Here is a 27,212-nt window from a genome sequence, read left to right on the forward strand (position 1 = left end):
CTCATAAAAAGCTCTTTTTTGTTTCTGAAGTCATCCTTGCTCTGTAAGAAATCAGCAATATTTTTTATGGGAATTTTTAAGGCTAAAATCTTGGTTTGAATGGTCTGAACATCAACTAATGTAGGTTATGACTGTGTTTTTCAGCTTTAATGTTCATAAGAATAGATATTTACATCAGTTTTGTAGTAGATTCTGTTATATCAACCTGCAGTCTTTTTTACTGTATTCGGATTAGCTTGCTAATGAGTTCAGGCCAGTTTCCAGGTTTCTCTACATAATTTGCCAAGATGCTATTCCTGAATGTTAATAGCCTTCATATTGAATATTTAAACATATCTTTTCTTAACTTGAATAAAATCAACTTTACTACTGAGACCACTTTACACTGGTACCTCACCAAGTTCTAGGTATATATCATGCTAAGAAAATTACTTTTGAGGAATATATTTGGGATTTGGATTTACATTTTATGTTTTATACATTGTATATATTTGAGACTGTTATTTCTATTTTTATTTCTGCAAAGGGAAGTCCTGTTGTTATGAAGGATATCATAAGTGTTTGTAGGGTGTCTTTCCCCACCTCTCTTTCAAGTTTTTCCATCCTCAAGTTTGGTTGCATTCTGTGGATATTCAGATTCTAATCATTCAACAGGACAAAATGTGCATTATATACTTCTAGAAGAGGGAAGGCCTTTCTCTGCATTGTTCTTATTTTATCCAAAATGACAGTCTTCAGAGCTTTCTCCTCTGTTTTAGGTCCTTCCCTGTTTTTGCCTCCATCAAATTACTTCATTAAAGCATGCTGGTGGGCTGCTCGGTTTGTCCCAGGTTCTAAGTACTCTCATGGGTTGGTCTTCCTTAGTCATTGCATCCACTAACTATGGTTATTTCTCCATCAAAACTCAAACCTGTCCAAATTTTCATTCTTTCATAGTTCAATTCTTTGTGCTGAAAGAAAGAAAAAATTAACCTAATAAGTAAATCCTTCCCAATGGGACGATTGTTAAAGGCTGGGGCGGGGGTGAGGTTAGCTCATTTTTCCATCTTAGATAATGCCTAAGAAAGATGTACTAAATCATCTATGCAATGCCCTTTTGAACATAGTATCCACTTTTTTTTTTTCTAACTTAATAATATAGTCCTGATGGTAAGAATTTGAGGTCTATATGCAGGAACCTAGACCAGTAGTAAACATATATGCTGAGCAGACAGAGTTGTCTGCAGAGTTGACAAAAGTCTTTTTTGTTTGTTTGTCTATTTTGTTTGTTTGTTTGTTTACCACTTAGGTCAATAGTTTCAAACTATACTGTGTATCTGAATTACCTGGACTGTTAAACTTACCGTGGTATAAGTCACCATGGTGAACTTACCATCTAAGTCCTTGGCCAAGTCATTGATATAATTGCTAATGAGCAGGTTGAAGAACAAGACCCCTTTACTGAAAAATTTCAGCAAATCAAGAATGGATAAAGGACTGAGAAGCTTTGCTTTCTTGGGTATTAAGTGCTCTTGGCCCTCATGAAACTTGTGGTTTAGTGGAAGAGATCTAAATTTGATTTGTGTAAAGACGAATAATCTTTATAACTTTAATCACTGGCTTAAGTATTTCCCCCAAATTATTCCTAAGGACAAAAGAGGAATTTTAGCTACTTTAGCATCAGAGGAAGTGTAACTGAGGAAGTTACACCTAAGCTGTGACCTGAAGGAAAGTGAGTGAAGAGGGAGGATAAGAGATAGGAAAGACCACAGCAGCCAGAGGGAGGAAGAGTCTTATGAATACCCTTCTCACCTATTCTCATATGCTCTGTCATGATGAATTAGATAGATTGCAAAAGATATTATTGCATTTATGTATTCTGATTTCCCTCTTTCTTTCTTTAAAGTAAATTTAATTTTTAAAAATTTATTTTATGCCTGGAAGTTTGTGCCTCTTAATCCCCTTTGCCAATTTCATTTTTAAAATTGTGCTTCAGAATACAAATGCCAAAATGATTAAGACTTAGTCTGCTATAGTACATATTTTGTCTAGATAGACATGTTAATTGTATTTAATTAGCAATAAAAAGTTTTACATAAAAAAGGAAAAAGCCCAAGGATATACTGAAATTAAAATAAAACACTCAGAATTATCTGATATTTGACATAAAAGCTTAAAGCATATTATAGAATAGAAATGCTTAGTTACAACATATTATGTTCTAAATGAGTACTATTTTTGATTTAAAACCTTTTTTTTTCCAGTGATAAACAGAAGTTAAGTTTGTAAAGATGTTAGTAGAAATATCATAGGCTTTTTTTTGACAAATGAGAGTTCTCAGAAGTAATTCATATCTTGGGAAACAGACGTTTCCAAGTGATAAATGGATTCTTGTGATAATCAATATTTGATAGCATTTTTATTGTAGTGCCTGTGAAAATACCAAATGAAAATATGAATACAACTGTCACCATTATTCCTTAGAATTCATCTCATAAACCTTTTATTTGCTCAATAATTTTTTTGTTGTTGGAAAGTTCTTGTTACCAAAATAATGAAAACACACATATACACAAACAAGCATATGTACACACACAATCTAGCTGAGATTATTCAGAAAATCAAAAAGAAATTAAAATAATTCAGGTAAGGTTTTCTTCAAATTATTGGAAAAAGTGATGTGCACATGTGCTAATCTATAAATTAACATTGTTCAAAGATCTGAACAAATTCTTAAAACTTCTATTAGCTACCTATGAGTTCACTTTCCACATATAACTATAACAGTGATAAAAATTTTTAGTAATTTATACCCTTCTATATGCAAAATTTGTATGTTAATCTTCTAAGACATTACTGTGGTGTTACACAGTAGCTGAGAAATGCCATTCTAAATATTTTATCTAAATGTAAATATGAACTTGGTTAAGTAGCTTGCTAGTAGTTTTTTTTAGTGCTTATCCAGTGCAGAATGGCTAAGTTATTTGAATCCTTATGCTGTCATAGCAAAATTAGAAGTAGACCCTTACCTGTCCATATTCTTATTTATGTGCTACATTGGTTTTCTTTGTCACCATTCAATTTTGAAGACTCAGTGAAAAAAATTTGATACTATATTACAGTTTAATGACAACTGAAATTGAGGAATGTAGTTTTTATTTGTGAGGTCAGTCATTTTAACTGCTCTCCCAGTGTTATGCTTATCATTCTACCACTTCTTGAATGTGTGATTTTTTCCACTTCTTTTTATTGTTTGAGGAGCACTTTTACTGCATATTATATTTATTCACCCCAGTAGTTTTATTTTTACTAGAGGATGATAATTTACCAAGATGTACTTGAACAGTAGGTGAATCACTGTGACATACCCCTTGTTCTTTTTTCTCATGAAATATTTTTTTCCATTGAATCACAGAAACAGATGTTCTAACACCACCATGCAAATCTCTTTTTATCATCTCATTTTGAAAGTAAACAATTAGTCTCCCATGCTCATGGAGAAAGACACTATGCCTGATTCATTTACCAGAATGTTTATAATGAAAACTTTGTGCATTTCCATTTTAGCCTTCTCTTACATATGTTTAATAAAATATATTATCCTTACCCTAACTTTTCAGCTCCTGATTCTCCCCCCAAAGACTTCTCTGTAAAACAGTTGTCTGGTGTCACGGTGAAGTTGTCATGGCAACCACCCCTGGAGCCAAATGGAATTATCCTCTATTACACAGTTTATGTCTGGTAAGAAATTTTTTCTTTTTTGGAAATAGTTCTGAGAACAAGTATTAATCTGTAACATAATAGGAATGTAGTTTTTTTTATTTCAGAATGTGATGCTACATTAAGAACCTGATTGTTAATAGGCTAGTTAATATGCTTTTTTAAAGAAACAAGTCTTTCCCATACTATGTAGAAGTCCAAGCATAGTCAAATAACATAATTTTTGTACCTAAAAAAGTGTATATCATGCATAATTATACTAAATTTCTGCTCTTAAAAGTCATTGATTAATCAGCTTCTGTGCATACAAGCATATAATTTTAAACTCAGAGTTTTACACAAGTATTCTGTATGTCACTGTCTTGTTAAGTTCCTTTGAGCAGAATAGTTTTAACTAAAATTTAACTGAAAGATATTTCTTCACAAATCTGTTATTTAAGGTCAATTTTCCAATGAAATTTAAGCAGTGTGTCTATATTTTTTTCTGATCACCTTTACCCTGATTACCTATTTATGTGTCAGTTTTGTAAAAGATTAAATCCTATAGCTCATATCACATCAGTTAACAACATGGTTTTACTGCTTCATGAAAACTCAATATAAAAATCCTCACTTTGGGGCGCCTGGGTGGCTCAGTCGTTGGGCGTCTGCCTTCGGCTCAGGTCATGGTCCCCGGGTCCTGGGATCGAGCCCCGCATCGGGCTCCCTGCTCGGCGGGAAGCCTGCTTCTCCCTCTCCCCCTCCCTCTGCTTGTGTTCCCTCTCTCGCTGTGTCTCTCTCTGTCAAATAAATAAAATCTTAAAAAAAAAAAAAAATCCTCACTTTGATCTAATGTAAGTCCTCATAAAAAGATTCACCAGTTATATATTTCCTAGTGGGTTTTAAATATTTCAACTCAGAAAATACAATTTACACAATACTTTATAGAACATATGCATTTCTTACCTTTATATTCCTGACTTGAAGGTCCAACACTGAGAGGCTATGATGTTTTAAGGAAGTCTACTCTTCTTTTTCCTAAATTAAGACTCTTCTTTCCCTAATCTCTCTTTAAACCCTTTGCATACCACTCTTTAGGACTGTACTTCCTATTTTTTTCATTACCTGACTCCTAGTCATTTTGCCTAGTCATGGAAAAATTGAGAGTGGCATGAGAAATATCAATAGGAAGAGAAGCAATGGGAAGAAGGTAACCATTCTTCTCTGTGGCCCAGTTCATTTGTTTATCCATTTTTCATTACTTCATTCAACAAAATTGATAAAGAGTCTGTATACCAGTGAACAAGACACACATATGACTCCTCCCCCAAGGAACTTATATTCTAAAGGGATAACTGGACTATATATCACATAAACAAACAAATGAAGGAAAGTCAGGGGAAAGAAGGATACTTTTGATGGGATGCTTAGGGAAATCCTTTTTGAAAAAGTTGTTCTGAGTTACAGTCTGGATGACAAGAATGAGCTTTTTATCATATGAAGATCTGCAAGGTGGAATTTTCCAAGAATAAAGAACATCAGCTGTATAGGCTCTGTGAAAAAACATAATTTGTCATTTTGAAGACCAGAGATGTCAGTGTTGCTGGGGGTTAGAGAGACAGAGTAATACTGAGGGATAGGAGGCAGACATAGGTCAGGAGCCAAGCCACAAAAAGGATTTAATTTTCATTTAACTGTAATAAGAGTTACTAGAGAATTTTAAGCACTTTGGGTACTTTATGGAGAAAGAATTGTAGAATTGTAGATGGCAAAACTGTTAGCAGGAATACTAGCTAGGAGCTTATTTTAGTAGTCTGGGCAATAGATGTTACTGGCAATGGGGGAGAGAAGTGGGTAGCTTTTTTCTACATCTAGGAAGGAGAGTTGACAGAACTTGGAGATACACTGGCTGTGGGGATAAAAAAAAAAGATGAATCAATGATGACTTTTAGATTTTTGAATCAAGAATGATGCCATTTTATTGAGTTAGGAAAAATGGAAGTGAAACAAGTTAATAAAAGTGAGAATCAAGATTTTATGACTGGGTTTTCTGGCCCATACTGTAGGGACAGTCTCATCCCTCTATACAGTGATCATGCTGTGCAAATTCAACTCCCCAGTGGTGCTTTCTCTCTCCTCTTTTGAGGTGTGTCTCTTTTCTGTCTCACTTCATAAGATGGATTCTAGGTGCAAGGGAAGCCCACTGAAAGTGGGGTCAGGGAATCCCAAGTCTGTAATATTATGGCTCATCTTACCTGGCTTTTTGGGAATCGTGCTGCTGCCCACCTGTAGTCATAGCTTCTAGTCACAGTTTCTAGTTCTGATTTTCCGTTCTATCCTTGATCCAACCTCAGGCTTATTCTAATGCCCTAGCTCTCTTAGCATGTCTGTCTTAACCTTCAGATAGCTAGATGCTTTCATCAATCTACAGTGGGCAGGATTGCAAAGGTAACTTCCACATCCTTCCCTAGCCCTGGATGATCTGCTAGAGGGGCGTCTAGATCTTGCTGAACATGGTGGCATACTGAAGACAGAGATTCTGTAAGAGGCTTATCATTTTTCTCTCCATCCTAAGAAGGAGCAAGCCCTTCTTACTACCATTCAGAGAGGTATTTATAGAGACATTGAGTCAGAGAAGCTGCTCCTAGGATCAGCTGGAGAGTTTAAGACTGCAGAATTAGGGTGGTCACTATGTAGGGCATCATCCAAGAGAATCACCTCCCTCCTTTGTACTGGAGAGAGCCAGGGTCCCCCTTTTAAGACTGTTGAAGTATATCCCCAGCTGTAGGATGACTCTAAAAAAATAATTGAACTGGATCACAGCAAATTCATCAAAACCAGCAAATAGCCAAAAAAAAACCAACAGCAAAGCATCAACTAGCAAACAATCTTAAGACTCTTGTAGGGAAAGAAATCCTTGAGCCAGGGCTGCTATATAATCTGTCAAGAACAGGCTACTGGTATGTATTTTACTGTTGACTGCCTGCCTGAATCTAGAATGTTACTGAAAATTTTATATGTATATTTTACTGAGCGGGCAGTAACTCAGTCTCTCCATTCAGAAAGTTCCACTTCAATAAATAAGATACTCTGAAGTCAAAGTAGCCATGAGAATCATGCTAACTTCGCTGGTCTCATAATCTAGGGGCATGGTTCAACTGCAGAGGCCCCACAGCCTGTTTTGAGTAAGGTGTCCTTGTGAAAAATGAACTTGGAGTCCAGTTGTGGGAATGTGGCCACTTTGCCCTGACTTGTTCAGTTAAAGAGCCGTTCAATGACCTTCTAAGTGCCTGAGTGTGTGTGTAACTTATTGGGCAGCCAAGCCTGATAAAGCTGTTGGAATGAATATGTGAATTTTTCTTTTTAAGTGTTAAGATAAAGATTTTTTTTTATTTTTTTATTTTTATTTTTTTATTCTTATGTTAATCCCCTACATTACATCATTAGTTTTAGATGTAGTGTTCCATGATTCATTGTTTGTGCATAACACCCAGTGCTCCATGCAGAACGTGCCCTCCTCAATACCCACCACCAGGCTAACCCATCCTCCCACCCCCCAAGATAAAGATTTTTTAAAAGATGCATAAATTTACTAAAACTTTAAAGATATTTCACAACTTATTGAAATTAGAGAAATAATCTCTTAATATATTAACTCTAATAATTTAGACATCCCAGGAGTTAGATTTCAAACGATATAGAAAGAACTGCTTATAAAGGTTTTAATATTACATGTTTTTGTTCCAAGTCTAGTTTTTTGTCTAGACTTGGAACACTTTTGGAGACATGGGGTTGAATTTTGGCACTGCTGTTCAATTATCTGTGTGGCTCTCTTAAAATATTGGATAAATGGTGGTATTGTTATTAAAAGTGTTCCTGTTTCAGGAGTTCACATTTCTTTCATACTTCTTAGTTTCCATTATTTTCGTTGTTCCAGTAATTACCAGATTCTTTTAAAAACAACATCTTTGGATGTTTGTTATTTTCAGTATGTCTACCAAATGCAGACTGCCAATTTTATTAATTATAATGGGTGACTTCTCTCTTTGTCATGAATATTTCTCTACAAAATGAGGTTTAATGTGCAGACATTTTATAACCACTCCTATGTGAGTCACATTTGATTTTTAGATGGTGTGCACAGAAATCGCTTTAACTAATTGCATTTTTAAATGATGTTTCCTTTTAAACTTTGTTTTGTTTAATAGCTTTTATCATTTATCAAGATGATAAAAGTAGCATTTTTTCCCTCGGTTATATTGATAAATTATGCTTATATATGTCTAAATGATAAACAGTCTTTGCATTACAAGGGCAACCACCATTAAATAAATGAATTCCTATTAGAGCAGTTATTCTTTTAATACACTTTAGATTGAGGTGTAGTATTGTAGTAAACTGATACAAAGCTCATTTACTTACTTTATATAGATCTTCCTTGACTCACAATAGGGTTACATCCTGATAAACCCATCATAAGTTGAAAGTATCATTAAGTCAAAAATGTACTTAATATACCTAATCTGCAGAATACCACAGCTTAGCCTAGCCTATTTTAAATATGTTTAGAACACCTACGTTAGCCTACAGTTGGGCAAAATCCTCTAACACAGACCTACTTTACAATAAAATGTTGAATACATCATGTAATTTATTGAATACTTTACTGAAACAGAATGGTCATATGGGTACAGAATGGTTGTAAGTGTATTGGTTGTTGATCCACATGATCGTGTGGCTGACTAGGAGTTGTGGCTTGCTGCCTCTCCCAGTATCATGAGAGAGGATCGTACTACATATGGCTAGCCAGGGAAAAGGTCAAAATTTAAAATTCTAAGTACACTTCCTACTGAATGTGTATTGCTCTTCACACCATCATGAAATGGAAAAATTCTAAGTGGAACCATTGTAAGTTGGGAACCATCTGTAGTTGAATTCAACTTGGATTTGTTTAGCAATTTTGCTTCTATATTTTTAGTAAAATTTAACAGTAGTTTTCTTTTTTTGTTTATAAATCTTCTAGGTGAATGCCATATAAGGTATAGCTAAAAGACTGGAGTAAAAGTAATGTTGAAAATTCTAGCTTATGTACAAATCTTGGCTTTTAGATGTTTCTCATTTTCTTAGTAGTAATTTTGAGAACTAATTCTGAACTAGTCAGTCTGACAAATGTTTATTAAACTCTGTGGGGAGAAAAAAAATATAGAGAGAATTTAAAAATGATTGTAGACTAATTGGAGATAAAGTATGTGTGTGAAATAATTCTAAAAATACTTGCTAAGTAGTATATTAGGAAGTCAGCTTTTTTAAGAATGTCATCGGTCAAATAATTTCTCCTGTAACATAAAAGTTTACCTTTTGAAATGGCCTTCTATTTGCTCAAAGTATGCTTAGTTCTCTTGCTTCCAGTTTTCTAAAATATGTTCACCCTATTAAAACTACCTGTTTGAGCATACAATATAGATCAATAATCAGAAAGGGAAGGTTATAAAGATAGATTGATAAATCAGGAGAACATCTCATTGGAAACAGTACAGTAGTCTCCCCTTTTCTGCGGTTTTGCTTTCTGCAATATCACTTACCCACAGTCAACCGCAGCCCAGAAGTGGATGATCCTCCTGACAAATCATCAGAAGGTCAATAATACCTAATGCTGCATCACAATGCCTACATCATTCACCTCGCTTCATTTCATCACATAGGTATTTCATCATGTTACATCTTCACAAGAAGAAGGGTGAGTACAGTACAATAAGATATTTTAAGAGAGGTCACATTCACATAATTTTATTATAATATATTGTTATAATTATTCTATCTCATTATTAGTTATTGTTGTTAATCTCTTACTGTGCCTAACTTATAAATTAAACTTCATCATAGGTATGTATATACAGAAAGAAACATAGATAGGGTTCAGAACTGTCTATGGTTTCAGGCAGAAATCCACTGGGGGTCTTGGAATGTATCCTCTATGGATTAAGGAGGACAATTTTATATGAAGACTTGGAGGCATATGAATGAACTGTGCCAGGAAGTTGATAAGTAGCATTGTAGAAATGGAATATTGGGGTCAAATTGGGCTGGGAGAGATATGAACACAGGTAGAAGAAGTGGTTCAATACAAGGATGCCCTTGAGTTATTTAACTTGAGGTTTCTAGTGGGATATTAAAAGCTCCATCTCAGTTCTATTTGTTAGTCATTTTTCTGAATGACCTGGATGAACGTGAGTGCCAAGTCATAAACAGGCTACTTGTGGGCCACCTGTGCTTTGCTGGACCTGTGAACTGTTAATAAATTTTGAATAGAATTCTGTCAGCATTTAACAATGAATAGATCTCTAGTAAAACTTCAGGTTCCTTTGTTTCTTACAGAAATCAGGAAGTTTGCCATATTCCCTGTGATAAAAATCAGCTGGAGTTGAATAGAAACTATCTTTAGATGGAGCAGTTACTTGGCAATTTACCAGAGTTCCCACTACACCCTGTTTCAAATCCAGTCTTCTTAGTCATTTATTTTGCTTGGGTGGATCTTGAATTTTTACACCTTAAATTTAGGGGTCTTTAAATCGCATTTGTGATATGTACACAGCTGGGAGAGATTGTGATTTCCTTGCATTACAGACTTGGGGGAAAAACCATCTTGGAGAGGTAGGCAAAAGGGCCCAAGAGGGATAGTGTAGTCATTAGTATTTTGGGAGAAATGTGTTAAGTTTCTTACCTATATTATTTATTTTTCATAAAAATATCTTAAAGAGAATATTATTCCCACTTTGTAGGTGTGGAACTGAGTTCTGAGATTAAGGAGTTACTTAAATTTACAGAGCTAGAAGATGACAGTAAGAATTCATACCTAGATCTTAGTCCTAAATCATGCATTTCTCAAATCACTAGCAATAAATGTTATAAATGGCATTTGTTCTAAATATTCAGCAGTATACTTACAGGATTAGGGAAGTCTTAGTTTGATAAAAGTATTTGTGATAAACACTTATGGGGTTATGATAAATTCAGCTTATTGCATCAACTCATATGGGCTATTTCTACCAAAAAAAATCACTCATTTGTTATTGGTCTGCATTAATTGATATATTCATTGTGAGGGAATAAGTATACTGTTTCATGTGCAAACCATTTGGTTACTGGTCTCTGTCTGTACTATACAGACAAAGTAGAGCTTGTTCAGGGAGGAATGATGCAAATGGAAATACTCAGGATCAAGGCATGTGAGAAACTGCTGGGAGAATGGGAAGAGGTTTCAGTCAAGACTTTTAGTTTCAAGTGACTAGACCCAACTTAAACTGGCTTACACAAAAATGGGAATTTATTGACACATGGTTGAAAATCCGGGATATACTAATTGGATGTAGGAGCTCAAATAATTTCATTAGATGTGGTTAATAGTAGGAAGCTTGTGTGGATAACAGCAAGACAGCCTTATATTTTAAGTATAATGGTACAGGAAGAAAGCAGGAGATGATGAAGTTAGAGAGGTGGGCAGCACAGATACATGGATTTTTGAGGCTTGAATAAGGGTATACATATATCTCTATTTGTCCATCTATTGGGAGAATATGAATTTCAATATTGTACAGGATTTAAAATCTTTATTTTAACCCTGTACCCAAAGATCACACTGCTAGAGAAAATACTCCAAGGACTTCCCACTCCTCTTGTAATAAAATTTAAACTTATTATTCTGGCCTGAGGAATTGCATCCACTCTCAGGGAATGAAATCTTTTTCCTTCAGCTCAAGCACAACCCTCCTCCTGTCTTCTGGTCCTTAATTCCTTGTGTCTACTCTAAGATCATGGTTTATAAATGGCTCCCCAGCTTCAACCTCATTCTCTTTATGGCTTTTGCCTTTAATTTTATAAGTGTGTCTTTTTTGCTAAAGGCAAACAAACAAGACAAAATCGAGCCAAATCAACCATCCAACCAAATGATGACAATAAGAAAACAGCGACAACAAATAAATACCCTGCTTTCACTCAGACTTTCTCTGAAACTCTAGAAGAGCTTTAGGATCATAGGCTGTGCAGCTATTTGTGTCTTACTAGTTTGGGGTTGTTTAATACATAATTGTGAGTCTATTAGACCTACTCAGCTATGCAGGGTAGTTGTTCTAGAGTAAGGTGCAACATAGAAGAGCAGGTTCCTTATACTGGGAAAATGAGTGAAAATCACTGGTTCATAGAGGAAGAGAATATTTGACAGAGTCAAGTGGATGCTGAAATTATTGGAAGTGTTATTTAGTTAGTGAAATATTTAATCTAGAATATTTATATAACAGATTATAGCTTTGAAAATAAATACATAGGAATGGACAAGGATGGATATGTCATTTGGTTAGATTACCCACATGGAACAAAATACCAAATGATGAAATTGAGAATTAAGACCATGACCTTTCAAAGGGTCTCAAACCATGTGTAGAAAACCATTCATGTTCATGCTTAGGGAAGTGGAATTTGTTTCAGTCTTCCCAGGTGGTTTTGGTACTCAAGATTCCTTCACTGGCAGTTGTTGCTTAACATGATCTTGATGTGATAAGAGATGAGCAAAGTAAGTTCTAAACCAGACCAAAGAAATTGCTCTTCTACTCTAGAATTTCCTTTATGCCTAGATGTCAAAATGTGCTCCGTTTTTGGGGCGCCTGGGTGGCTCAGTTGGTTAAGCGACTGCCTTCGGCTCAGGTCATGATCCTGGAGTCCCTGGATCGAGTCCCGCATCGAGTCCCGCATCGAGTCCCGCATCGGGCTCCCTGCTCGGCAGGGAGTCTGCTTCTCCCTCTGACCCTCCTCCCTCTCATGCTCTCTGTCTCTTATTCTCTCTGTCTCAAATAAATAAATAAAATCTTTAAAAAAAAAATGTGCTCCGTTTTTTGAAAAAAAAATCATAACTTAATGAGGAAATAACTTTATTTTAAAGACTCCATTAATCCCATCCCAAGACATTTTCTTGATGTTACCAGTGAGTATAGACAGAAAAACTGCATCCTATATTTATTCAAATAGTTCCAAGGTCATTCAAATTCTTTTGATGTCTCAAATTCAAGAAAGCTTTTAAAATGTTCTAGTAAGTTTCTACAATTAAACCAGTAAAACAAAGGCACTGAGGACTCCCCTCAAGTTTTTTTTCAGTTTGAAAATTTACACTGACTAGGAGGTTTGCCTGCTGTTGAAAGTTATCTATTTTAGAGATTAAGTATTGTTGGCATTTATATTCCTTCCATTTCTACACAGTTTATACTTTTGGATATGTAAGACTTAGACCTGTTTTGTCAGGGAGGCCTCTATTCTTTCTCTCCCCACCACACTCAGCTCCCTATTCTACTCGCAAACCTTACAAACTAACTTTCTAGTCAACAATTTCCTACATCTTTGGGAGCTATGCTTTAGTCTCCTTTTCTAGATGTTACCAATAGTCAAATTTTACAGATTTATTATTTTTTTTATGATTTAATTTTTTTGCTCTTCTCCTTTTCTTTGCTGTTAGCCACTGGTGGGGCGGGATGGGGAGAGGTGTTGTCCTTGTCCTTAAAGGGATCCCATTCTTATTAATTAATTGTTTTATAATTATTTACTATTTTGTCTATTTTGAAGACAGGGGCTAAATCTTACTCATATTTATTTCTAACATAGTTCCTGAATAAAGTAGATGTTCAATAAATTTTGTCAAATGTTGATTGTATACATATCATTTCTAAATTCAGAGGGGCTGGGGAAGTATCTATCCTTTGTTTGGAGCACTAATTGAAAGAACAATGCCTTTCTAACTCTAATATATATTGTTTTCCATTTAAAACATTACAGTAAAATATAGAAAAGGAAATGTGTATGTTATGCAAAAAAGAAAAAGGACCACAAATGACCAATATACATATGAAAAGATATTCTGTCTCACAAATGGTTAGGGATGTACAGATTAAATAGATTTTTTGTTTGGTCAAACTTGCAGTAATTAAGAAGATTAATATCCAGACTGGTAATAAGAGTTTTCCAAAAGATGTGCTCTCACACATTGTTGTTGTGGCTCTAAATTATAATCACTCATAGTTTGGAAAGGAAACAATTTTGGAACAGTAATAATTAGAATTTTAAAAAAATCAAACCATTTGATTCAATGATTACACTACTGGGAATTTAACCTATAGAAATCCAGGTGCCATTATGAAAAGGCATTTGTGTAAGAATGATTACTGCATCATGGTTAGTAACTAAGAGAGAGAGAGAGAGAAAGCAACCTAAATGTCAATTTTATAGAAGAATGGCTGAATAACTACGATATATCCAAATTAGGGAAAATAATGGTAAGAATCATTGTTATTATCACATAGATCATATAAGCAAAAAATAAGATATAGAAGAACATATACTTTTATAAATGGAAATAAAACACTCTAATGGAACACCTAATATTCCTATTATAATATTTTTAAACTAATAAGAACAAAACAGAGATCTTTAAACTAAGCCAGTTAAAACCAAAAGATTATGGCCATGTCAAACCAGGGTTTCTTATGCACGGGAGGGAGTGTGACCCATCTGAACTGCAGGGCTGCTCACTGAGACTCCTCCTTGGAGTGCAGAAAGCTCAGGCATCAGCCCAGAGGTTCATGGGTCTTTTCTCCAATCTGGCAATTGCATAAGAGCAAGGAGAATGGAGTCAGATCCTCAGAGACTGCAGCACTTCTCTCTCATTTTTACTTCCAAGTTCTCAGTTATAGAGCAAACTGTCTCTTGATCTATGTTCTGAATTTAGATCAGAAATTGAAATTTCAGTTGAAGTTTACTGATGCTCAGATATTTTTTTTTACCTTAGTCATTAAAATATCAGCAACAATCCTAAACTCCAAAAGAAAAACAAAAAAACCTGAAACAGCAAGACCTATCAGTATCTGAAAAATTTTGTTAGTACTATTTTGTCTCAGGGTAAACCAATATAGATGTAGAAACTATATCTGTATATGCTGAGGTGGATTATTGGTTTTGTTATTCAGACAATTTATAAAGACTATCTTCTTCTTACCAAAATATCTGGATATGTGAGACAGAATTTACTTTTGACCTGCCTTTTCCAGGTGATTGCCTCCATTCTACATTATTTATGGAACATAATCAGGGTTTTTCTTCCTGTAGGCATAGTCATCTGCACTACTTTGTTGTGAAGGTCAGGGCAAGAAGGTAGTGATGCAAGGCAACAGATAGCATTAAAAAATATGCTTGAAAAGGAATTTTAAAAATAGATAAAATGCAATTAGATTACTTTAGCTAATTTCATAGCTTTGGAGATCTGAATTGGATTAACCATACTGCAGTGTTCTAATGACCTGTGACCAATGACAGGAGTATGGAATTGGGTAAAGTTTCTATGACAAGGCATCTTTCTCTGAGACTAACAGCCACAGCATTAAGTTCTAAAAGCCCCCTCCTGGGTCTCAGTGAAGTCCCTACTGCTTCTGAGAGACACTGTCTGATGGAACTGTTTCAAATTGCTGAATAGCCTTGCTAATCCTGCCTGTCTCCAATCCCATACTCTGAATCCATATTTTTCTCACTATGGTAAGCTTTCCAACTACTTTTCAGATAACCGTACTTAATATTTGGAGTGGATTGACACTTTTGTAATAGTGAAACCATGCCTGAAATGTCTGTCTTTGTGGATACTCTTACTTATTTCAATGGCAAAGAGAGAGTGTTTTATATTCAGAGAAAATAATATCCATTTACTTCTTGGGTGCTTTGTGATACAGAGGAAAAATGAGATTACATGAGAGATACTTTTTCTGTGATTTGATCATATTCCCTTACATTCTTTCATAATTAATTTTATTGCTCTTAAAAATCTAAACTTCTTTTTTTTGAAAGATTTGTTTATTTGAGAGAGAGGTGGGGGAGGGACAGAGGGAGAGAGCAGACTCCCCACTGAGCACAGAGCCTGACGCAGGGCTGGATCCCAGGCCCCTGAAAGGATGACCTGAGTCGAAATCAAGAGTCAGACGCTTAACTGACTGAGCCACCCAGGTGCCCCTAAATTTCTTTTTAAATGCAGTTTTCAGTACCCATATATACATGTTCATTTTTTAATTTAGATTCTAATCTATACTTAATTCAAAACTATAGAAACTCTACGAGCATGACCGAAATAAAATAATTGTAGTCTTATATTACTTAGCAACATTTTGTTCTTTAGATTTTCTTTTTCCCCTTGTGATTTCAGTACTTACTTGGAGAGTTTTTAATCAATATTTATTTGTGTTTTCTTTTCTGGAGTGACATTTTAAGTACTTCTAAGATTTAATTGGATGAAAGACATGAGCTCTACCTTTTTCTTTTTTGTATATTATACGTGCACTATTTTCAGTTTGTTTCCAGTTAATACATAATTTATTATAAATTAATAATTAAATGGTAATTAATATAATTAATAAACAAAAGATAACCCATAGGCTCACTATTTTAGGTGATACTATTCAAATATTTACTATTTTTTGAATTAGTCTAAGGTAAATATTACTTTTGTACAATATATGAAAAGTGAATTTGTTTGACAAAGAGTATAAATAAGATGTTGCCAGCACTTAAAAAGAAAAATATTTGAACAAACTGAAACATGGGTATGAAAAGGAGTAGTATAATTATTTGGACTACACAGTATTCCTAGAGCTCTACTGAAATCAGTCCAGGTAAATTCTAATAAGAACATCTTATTAACACTTGATTGAATTACTAAATATACTTGAAAACAAAAGAAATTTATTTATTGAATTATTTTGAATTTCACTCTTTTCAGCATTTCAGAATAAGTGGCTTCTTTATCCTGTTAGTCTGGATTAAGATATTTCTGTGCATTAATGTTGCTTATTTTTAATGTGCTTGTGCTCAAAATGTATATGTAATGTTTAATAGTCAATTATACAGATAATTTCTTTTTTTTCTCCCAGGGATAGATCATCATTAAAAGCTATTAATGTAACTGAAACATCATTAGAATTCTCAGATTTGGACTATGATGTTGAATATAATGCTTATGTAACAGCTAGCACCAGGTTTGGTGATGGGAAAATGAGAAGCAGTATCATTAACTTTCGAACACCCGAGGGAGGTGAGTTCTTTTGGATGTAGGCCAAGTAAAAGAAGATCCTACTCAGAAAAAAATAAGCATTAAATATCGAAATGTATTATTAAGCTTAATATCTGTCATCATTTTGGAGGCAAAATTGCTTTTTGGTCATTTCCTAGCTGTGTGATGTTGGGAAAGCTAATCTCTCTGTGCCTCAGTTTCCTATCTGTATTAATGGAAACGATATATACCTAATTTACAGGGTCCTTATGAGGATTAAATGAGTTTATATTTGTAAATGCACTCAGTACAGAACTTGACAGTTAGTAAGCATTTTATGTATTTGTTAAATGAAACAAAGTAAAATGCATGAAATTAGTTCTCTACCTTTGTTCTCTATTATCAGATTTCAAGATTCTAGGTTAAATTAGAATTTCATATTATGTGTTTTATATTGGAGACTTGTTATAATGTTTTTTTTTTCAAATACAGGGCAGTAGGCATGTTTTGGGGCTGGGATTGTGTTTTACCAGTAAGAAATCTAACAGTCCTCTGCTTGGATGTTGCTATGATATAGTGTGAGAGGGATGGCCCAATGAGTCTATGGATTTCATTTCTGACTTCTAATTTTTTTTTTTTTTAAAACGATGGTCATCACTTATCAAAGACAGGTAAAATTTAGAACATTTCAGACATTATTTGGAGCCACAAGTACAGTTTTCTGTCCAATTGTTTTTTTTTTTATAGCACCAAGTGATCCTCCCAAAGATGTTCATTATGCAAATCTCAGTTCTTCATCAATAATGCTCTTTTGGATGCCTCCTTCAAAACCTAATGGGATTATACAATATTATTCTGTTTATTACAAAAATACTTCAGGTACTTTTGTGCAGGTAAGACCTGAGTTTTCTTCTAGTTCTTTATTTATATCCTTCAGTTTTATTGATGATGATATAGACTTGGCCTGGTGGAAAAATCATTTATCTTATACTGATAATTATGCACAGACATTTTATAAAACGCCCATTGACATTGAAAAACGTGATGAGAAATGTCAGATACATTTTTTTTTTTTTTGAGAGAGAGAATGAGAGACAGAGAGCACGAGAGGGAAGAGGGCAGAGGGAGAAGCAGACCCCCTGCCGAGCAGGGAGCCCGATGCGGGACTCGATCCCGGGACTCCAGGATCATGACCTGAGCCGAAAGCAGTCGCTTAACCAACTGAGCCACCCAGGCGCCCTGTCAGATACATTTTAATCTAGCTATGCATGCTCCCACATTTCAAATGTATTGCTAACAGTGAAGCTGCCACCTATTTAAAATTCTATGTATAAATATGGCCCTTAATTCTACTTCTCCAAGAAGTGTTCTCTGAGGAGTTAATGGTTTAATTTACCCTCGGTTATTTCTTAGCTAAATTTTTTCCCTTTTGTTTGTATACAATATAAATAGTTTTCAAGTTTGGATGTGTTTGTGTATTTTTTTTTTAATTTAAAAAATTTTCAACTACTAGCAGGAGGGGTTGTTATTATTATTTAGTATTAGATGTAATAAAACCACTAGTAATGTGGTTATTTAACTTGAAGTATGCAGGGTTTTAGGATCACACAGTTTTCTGATGTGAATGATGGTTATGAAAGTAGCTAAAATGCATTTCATGTAGAGAAGTATTTTCAGTTTACTCAATAGAGATCCTCTATTTTATCCAAACTAAATATTTTATAGAACTCTAATATATGAAAAAGGTAAAAATTAGGAACGGTTGTGATTGAATCAGGAATGGAGGGAGTTGGAATATAATTTGGAAAAAAACTAACTTCAAAGAAATGTTGCAATTTACAATCTCAGGAAATAAAGCATGCTTTATTGTACTCTTTGCTTTAGTGTGTCTACGATGCAGTTTAGGCCGGTCAATGGGGTCAGAGCAGGACGTTACCAGCCGTCTCAGGACTAACCTAGTAACCAGTGGGGTCAGAGCAGGACGTTACCAGCCGTCTCAGGACTAACCTAGTAACCAGTGGGGTCAGAGCAGGACGTTACCAGCCGTCTCAGGACTAACCTAGTAACCAGTGGGGTCAGAGCAGGACGTTACCAGCCGTCTCAGGACTAACCTAGTAACCAGTGGGGTCAGAGCAGAACGTTACCAGCCGTCTCAGGACTAACCTAGCAACCTAGCAGTGAATAAGACAAAGTCAAGGTTGGTTTTGTTTTTATATTCTGCTCAAGGCCCTCTAAAGGTAGGGGTTGAATAAGTGTGACTACTTAAAACTTCATGCCAAAAGGAAAACTACTTTATACAAGACATGAAGATATAGATATAACTATATATATATATATATATATATAGTTATAGGTGTAGACTTTTTAAACAAATACCTTAAGAACAGCAGAAGAAAGGAGGATCCTTTTTCCCTGCTTCTATGTACATTAAGCAATTTCTGTTATTCCTTCTTGTTCTACGCTATTTGGAGAAAAGAAATGGGATTAGTGTGCAATTTATTATTATTATTATTTTTATTTTTAACACAGTGTTGTTTTACAAATTTAACAATGTGTCATTATGTCACAGAGGCCGTTCAAAATGCAGATTTTTCTTCTTTCATGCATTTAACAAAAATATTGCAAAGTGACGTCAGTAGTTCTAAATCTTAGTAAAGGTTTTGCCTCTGCACAATTTACTTTATGGCCGGTATACAAAATTCTGTTTTGGTTCTCTTTGTCCACATCTAAATAATGAAGTGTAAACATCTAACTATAGTTTCAACATGATCTTATGAGCCTGTTTACTCAAACCTGGGTATATGATACCATCCCATTTATAATTCATCTATTTTAGAAAATGTAATCTTTTATTAAATAATCTTAAGAATGCTTTTAAGTGTGACAGCTGCAAGAGGGCACAGGCTAATGATGTGAAAACATTTCTCATGTTGCTTGAAGTTCATCTGTGCTTTAATTTGTTCCTTCAGTTAGCATTAAATACAGCATCTTCACTTCCTAATTTTCTATTTTGGGTTGGCAGAATAGAAGAAATCCTCGAAATGAAAATTATACAGCCAAATAAGTGTATCGCTTTTTTCTTCCTCCTTCTCTTTCCCACAGAACTTTGTAGAATACTTCATGCACAGTACATCATATTCTGCTTTTCATTCCTGGTATCTGCTTACTTGTCTTAGCTCCTATGCCATAGCAAATAACTTGAAGAAAAGAGTCATGTGACACGTATCTTTCCATCCCCCAAAGTCCTCTGGTACTGTATCATACATAGGTTTAATGCTCAATAAATATTTTTAGTTGAAAGAACATAAAATTATTGTAATAGACCAACATTATTTTTGGTACTTAGTCATAATGATGGAGCATTTGAGTTTGTGGTGAAGTGATTTTTCCTTCTTACCTTGGGGAATTTAATCTCTCTGCTACCATTTGTTTTTCCTTTGCTTGCTGTACATTGTGTTTAGTAGAGTGTATTAACTCTTCCACATTTTCACTTTTACCCACTTATGTCATATCTCCTCCTGTGCCTGACATAGTGTCTTGTTACACTAACAAAATGCTAATTGAATTTGGAAGCTTTCACTATATAACTTCTGGCTGCTTTTATATATACAAAGTAGCAAGTCTTAATTCGATAATTTGAGCTGAAAGTTTTTCCCAAAACAAATAAAATGACTGAAATGATCATCTAGATAATTGATCTGATTCCAAATTTATTACATGTCTAGGCATGCTAAGTCACATATTCATCAGGAATGACTTCTGGATGCTTCAGAATAATTCATTTCTGAATAATCAATAGGTAATTTATTATTGGTAATCAATAGGTAATTTATGACAGGTAATCAGAATAAATTCTATAACAAAGAAAAATTAAAATTTATACCAAAAGCTATGTTAATATATTTTTCATTACATACTGTGACTTATTTATTTTATAACTGGAAGTCTGTACCTTTTGATCACCTTCACCCATTTTGCCCACCCCCTCCCACCCTGCAACTCTGGCAACCACCAATCTGTTCTCTGTATCTGTGAGTTCAGGGTTTTGGTTTTTTGTTTGTTTTAGATTCCACATATGAGTGGGATCATATGGTATTTGTCTTTCTCTGTTGGACATATTTCATTCAGCATTATGCCTTCAAGGTTCATGTTTGCTGTCACAAATGGCAAGATTTCCTTCTCTTTAAATGGCTGACTAATTAATTACATTAATATTTTTAAGAGATACTTCATGTAAGCCAGTTATTCCATGTGTCAAATAGGTATGTTAAAAGATATTGAAGTTTACAGATCATATTTTGTGTGAAATTGTTATATTGTTTTAACTTATCTGTTCCTAAATAAGCAACCACAAAATTGAGGTAGATCTTTTATTACACTCATTCTTCCCTCCCTTCTCCACCAAATACTGGCAAAAGAACCACAAAACTTTGCTGAATTTAATTTTTTGATACATTATAGAACCATCCTAACTATAAACTTTAGTCAAATTGACTACCCTAAGTTTTTCATTTAGATTTATTTATTTATTTGAGAGAGAGAGTGTGTGTGTATGTGAGAGTTGGGGGGAGGGGCACTGAGAGAGGGAAAGAGAGAGAGAATCTCAAGCAGACTCCCCACTGAGCATAGAGCCCAACATGGGGATCGTTCCAGGACAATGAGATCATGACCCCAGCCAAAATCAGGAGTCGGATGCTTGGGGTGCCTGGGTGGCTCAGTCAGTTAAGCATCTGCCTTCAGCTCAGGTCATGATCCCAGGGTCCTGGAATTGAGCCCCACCTCAGGCTCCCTGCTAGGTGGGGAGTCTGCCTCTCCCTCTCCCTCTGCCTCTCTCTCTTTCCTCCCTCTGTACCAAATAAATAAATAAAATAAAAAAAAAGAGTTGGATGTTTAACTGACTGAGCCACCTGAGCGCCCCAGATTACCCTATGTTTTTCATTTAAATGAACTAATGATCATTTATTGTGCTTTTAATTGTGTACCAGATATGATATTGTTTTATGTGCTTCCATATCATCTAATCCTTAAATCTCTCTGTGAAGGAGAAATAATTATTCCTATTTTATAGATGAGGAAGGAAAAGCTTTGAGTTGAGATGATTTATTGAGGGTTTACTGCTAGAATTGAATTTAGATCTATAGGAAGCTCAAAGCTTTGTATGGATTGGAATGATTGAGCTTTCTTGGTGTAGATGCACATTATTATTAAGACTTATTCATACTAATTGCCTACATAATTTTTAAGTCTATTTTCCTTTATTTTATAATTGGTTTTAACTCTGTGTTTTGTGTTTAAAATATGGTCAGAAAGGAAATGATTGTATAAATAAATTCCCTAATCATCAAAAAATGCCTTAGGACAAATATAACTAGGAGTCAGGCAAAAGAATTTTAAAATTGCTCTTACTCTGCATATAAGAAAGAAAATGCATCTAATGGACTTCCTATTTCTCCCCATGATTATAGAAAAAAAAAAAGCCTCATTAAGGATGAATAACAACCATTTGAGTTGAGAGAAAGAGGTGAATACTTTCATAATTTCTTCATCATTAGCAGGAAAAAAATAAAAGCCTTTATAATAATCCTAAACTTGTTCAAAAATATATGTCAGTGTTTTGAAAAATACTTGAATGTCTTATAAGGAAAACTGACACTGTACAGTTGTAGCATTTTCAATTGGCTGCTGAACATTCTCCTTAAGCTGGAAGTTTCTACTCTTTGCTATTCTGTATGTTGGTTTTATGATAAAAACTACTACGACCCATTCCTCTTTTAGTACAACATATTTCCAGTTTAATTATTGCACTAAAATTTTCTATGTTGATTTTTCTCAAATTGACATATTTACATAATGAGACAACCAATTCATGGATAATAATTATTTTGAGATGTGCATGTGTACTAAAACTATATTCTGAACAATTAAAACAATATGTTTATTTTTCAGAATTTTACACTCCGTGAAGTAACCAATGACTTTGACAATATGACCGTATCTGCAGTAATAGAGAAACTGGCAATATTCAGCTACTATACATTTTGGGTAACAGCAAGTACTTCAGTTGGAAATGGGAATAAAAGCAGTGACATAGTTGAAGTATACACAGATCAAGACAGTATGTAAACAAAAATCATTTATTAATCTTTAATAGGATTAATTTAAAACTTTATTTCAGAACCTTTTTTCTATTTGTATATATTGCTAGTGAAATCTGTAATTTATTTAGGCACATTTAACTAGTTATAGAAGTTTAAAAATGTATTTAATGTTGCTATAAAACTGCTACAATAATAACAGCCTTTTCTATTCATGAAAACTGCTACCATTCATGAAAACTGTCACTCTTATTTCTTCAAAGGATGTCACAGCCATCCAGTTATAAGCATGAAAAATACTGTTGTATACATGGATGGATTTTCCAATACTTAATATACTTGTTCCTCTGCTTTAAGAACTACCTTTTTTTTTTTTTTTTTGTAATCTAGCAACTTCCATTTCAGCCTTTGAGTCCAAATAGGACTCTATACAGCATCTTTGTTCTTATTATGATTTTGACTCAGATACCTGGAATATCTTTACTTTTTTAACCCCAGAAGTTTCTTGTATACAGCGTCAGCAGTATCCTGTTTGTGCTGAGGATTCAGAAAACTCTAATGATTGAAGTGCTTGGTGTTTTTTAGGTTTCAGCTTCAAGAATACAATGATACATAAATCATTGCCTATTTCTTCTTGTTTCTGGTGTCGTTTTATTTCTTAAAGACTAGTCTCTTATTGAGAAATGGCATTGACCTAAACTTCTGCTGATAGTAAGATTCTGTGTTGTCTTAAGATTGTAAACTGGCAGACACAATAAGTAGGAGGAGTGAATGCTTTCCTTCTTAGAACAATCTTTTAAATCGTTTACACATTGAGCAACAGAATAAGATACGAAAAATGTGTGAAAATATGTGCTTTCAGAGTCTTTAGCAAAGTGTTTTAGTGCAGTATGTGGTCAATATCATTTCAGGCATTCTTTAAATGCAGATCTGTCCCCATATTTTCACCAAACTATAAGTTTTATCAGTGACTATTATAGCACCATGAATAATAAACACTTACTGGGCACAGTTGCAGGTGAGAGGTCTTAGATGTGATATATGTATGCTAAAGATAATCTTTAGAAGACAGAAAATAAAAATATTGTTTAGACAATATACATTATCAAATATTTAAATATCTGAGTATATATACACAGTCATACATGTATAATACATGGATAATCTCCATGTTGTAGGAAAGAAAAGACAAGAGAATATTATATAAAGCAATCTCACACATATTAAAGATGACAGGGTTTATATTTTGAATCATTTTTAATATAATTATTTTGAAATGATACTTTGTAATAGGTGGTATTACTACATCTGCATTTAAACAATGTAAGAGCTGATGGTATAAAAGATGCCATTTCAACAATTACCCTCAGTTTGTGAATTTACTCAACTTTTATTTAGGGTGACTGATAATTTTTATATTTTGCACGTTACCTACCATAGTACCTGAAGGGTTTGTTGGAAACCTAACTTACAAGTCCATTTCGTCAACTGCAATAAATGTAAGCTGGAGCCCGCCGTCTCAACCAAATGGTCTAGTCTTCTACTATGTTTCTCTGAGCTTACAGCAGACTCCTCATCATGTGAGACCACTTCTCGTTGCATATGAGAGAAACGTGTATTTTGATAATCTGGAAAAATATACTGATTATATATTAAAAATCACTCCATCAACAGAAAAAGGATTCTCTGATACCTATACTGCCCAGCTACACATCAAAACTGAAGAAGATGGTAGGCTGGACCCTTTTATTGCCTATAAGCAGATTGTTGCTGTTCTCTTATTTATATTGCTTTTTGATAGAAAACATCATTCTTATATAGAATCTGTTTGTTCTCAAATAATTAGCCTTTCAATAAACATAACTCTATATTTTTTAAATTAAAATAATTATCTGCTAATAAAATTAAGTCCCATCATTATTAAAGCCTCTTCTTTTTAATGCTAATTCACTTTTGTTTCATTTAATATTCTTTTTTTCTTTTATAGTCCCAGAAACTTCACCAATAATCAACACTTTTAAAAACCTTTCCTCTACCTCAGTTCTCTTATCATGGGATCCCCCAGTAAAGCCAAATGGTGCAATAATAAGTTATGATTTAACTTTACAAGGACCAAATGAAAATTACTCTTTCGTTACTTCTGATAATTATCTAATATTGGAAGAGCTTTCGCCATTCACATTATATAGTTTTTTTGCCGCTGCAAGAACTATAAAAGGACTTGGTCCTTCCAGTACTCTTTTCTTTTACACAGATGAGTCAGGTAAGCCGGAATCCATACCTCTTCACTGTTGCAGCCTTGCTCTCTCTTTTTAAGGAACAGCGTGGAAATTGAAAGGATATTCAATTACCTATTTGTAACAGGCTCACAACTATTCATCTACTTTGCTGAACATTTTTTTTTCTTAGCTCAAGCTTCAGAATGAAGTGCTTGTTTAAAACAACTTTGGAACTACTGAGTTCCAAGTATAAAAATGTAATTACTGATGCTATTTATTTCTGAAATTAAAATATCATCATTTTAGAAATCTTAACTAGTGTCTTCAGGAAGCTAGAGTCACAGTGATATTTTTATGCTAAAAGTGTTATGAATAAGTTTTATGATGTGTTTTCCTGCAGTGCCTTTAGCACCTCCTCAAAATTTGACCCTAATCAACTACACTTCAGACTTTGTATGGCTGAAATGGAACCCAAGTCCTGTTCCAGGCGGTATTGTTAAAATATATAGTTTAAGAATTCATGAACATGAAACTGATGCTATATTTTATAAGGTAGGTTGATTATAACAGTATAAGTTAATTTCAAAAATTCAAAAATTGAATTAAAATCTTTTGACATGCCGGGGAAAATGGACTGCTTTAAATTAAATAAGGACCATCTTTTTGAATAATCTTTTTTTCCTACGATTTGAGGATATTTGTGGAAAACACAGAAAACATTTGTCAGATTGGAAGGTGAATACTTTGTAGAGCAATTTACTTAGAATTTACAACTTCTAGATATTTATGAGTTAAGAAATAATTACATTATTTTGTTAATGCTGGAAAGTATGTAGTAAATTTTTTAGACTACTTAAAACCTGTTATTATCTTAAATGCAATATATTTCTATTTATTGTTAAGAGAGATACCAAGTGAATGTTTATAACCTTTCAGAAAAGTATTTATGCTGGACATCTGTTAATCTTCCCTGATAGAATATAATCCTACACTAATTGGTCTTTTAAGATATACAGTTATTCTTTTCCTTTCAGTGCTAATTTGTTTGCAACAGTAGATACCCTTTCCCTCCTCCATTTTTAGGTTCCAGAATCAATGAAAAATACCCAAAGAACTGATATAACAAATGATCTCAAGTATACATATATACTTGTATGATTTCTAGCATTTAATTGCCAAAAGAAATGTTATATGACTGGCATTTATTTAAGAAAGTGTTTTTATTTTTTTCCCTAAGGCAAATGAAGAACTGGAATGCTCTTATTTAGTTACAGTAAGAGTGAAAAAACTCTGCAGTAAACATTGTCCCCAATATTATATGTATTATAATTTATTGTTGATGGTAAATCATTTTTATGGCATATGTAGCTTACAAAGTAAATAGTAAATAGCAAAAGCAGTGGTTAAGGTTATGTCATAAGGAGCAATGACTTTCTTTCTGGAAATCAAGATACTACTTTAAAATCTGATTGGCTGAGTAAAATTTGAATTATAGTACTCCATAAATGTGGAATCTGTTCCCCAGAAGTGTGAAATTCTATTAATAATGCTAATATGTTTAACATATTCCCATTTTTTGTTTGTTTTATCTGTGTGGGTCACTGGGAAATGTATATCAATGTATATCAAAAGTAAAAAGCAATCATTTTCTTACTGCAATCACATTTTGAGACTTAATGTGCTGCATTATAGCAGTTGCTTAATCTCTTCTGACTCAGTTTCTTCAAGTGCAAAATGGGAGCTATAAAGATGCATACATTAAAAAGTGAGGATTATAGGGGCGCCTGGGTGGCTCAGATGGTTAAGCGTCTGCTTTCAGCTCAGGTCATGATCCCAGGGTCCTGGGATCGAGTCCCACATTGGGCTCCCTGCTTAGCAGGGAGCCTGCTTCTGCCTCTCTCTCTCTCTCTCCCTGTCTCTCATGAATAAATAAATAAAATCTAAAAAAAAAAAAAAAGAGGATTATAAAGGGAAAATCTATATCAAGCATTTAGAATAATCTTTAGCACATGTTAAATGTATTAGCTGTTGTTGTTATTTTAAAAAAGATTTAAAAAAATCCATCAAGCATTGTCATAACACTAAGCATGAAATGACAGTATACCTTTACCTGAATATGAGAAGTTATATTCTAAAATTTTTAAACATCTTGAT

At 34.0% G+C, this 27,212-nt stretch overlaps 1 protein-coding gene across 1 annotated transcript in view; it reads left to right on the forward strand.

Annotated features, from left to right (window-relative positions):
- Positions 1-27,212, forward strand: part of PTPRQ (protein tyrosine phosphatase receptor type Q) — a 231,612-nt gene that overhangs the window by 78,629 nt on the left and 125,771 nt on the right. The window contains exons 20-26 of the mRNA XM_081818978.1: positions 3,600-3,720; positions 16,626-16,786; positions 17,492-17,637; positions 22,691-22,859; positions 24,280-24,570; positions 24,827-25,102; positions 25,459-25,610. Coding sequence (XP_081675104.1) covers positions 3,600-3,720; positions 16,626-16,786; positions 17,492-17,637; positions 22,691-22,859; positions 24,280-24,570; positions 24,827-25,102; positions 25,459-25,610 — 1,316 coding nt within the window. The remainder of the gene's footprint in view (positions 1-3,599; positions 3,721-16,625; positions 16,787-17,491; positions 17,638-22,690; positions 22,860-24,279; positions 24,571-24,826; positions 25,103-25,458; positions 25,611-27,212) is intronic.

This window comes from Leptonychotes weddellii, chromosome 5, assembly GCF_054177405.1.
Source record: "Leptonychotes weddellii isolate Sample4059 chromosome 5, ASM5417740v2, whole genome shotgun sequence".
NCBI lineage: Eukaryota > Metazoa > Chordata > Mammalia > Carnivora > Phocidae > Leptonychotes > Leptonychotes weddellii.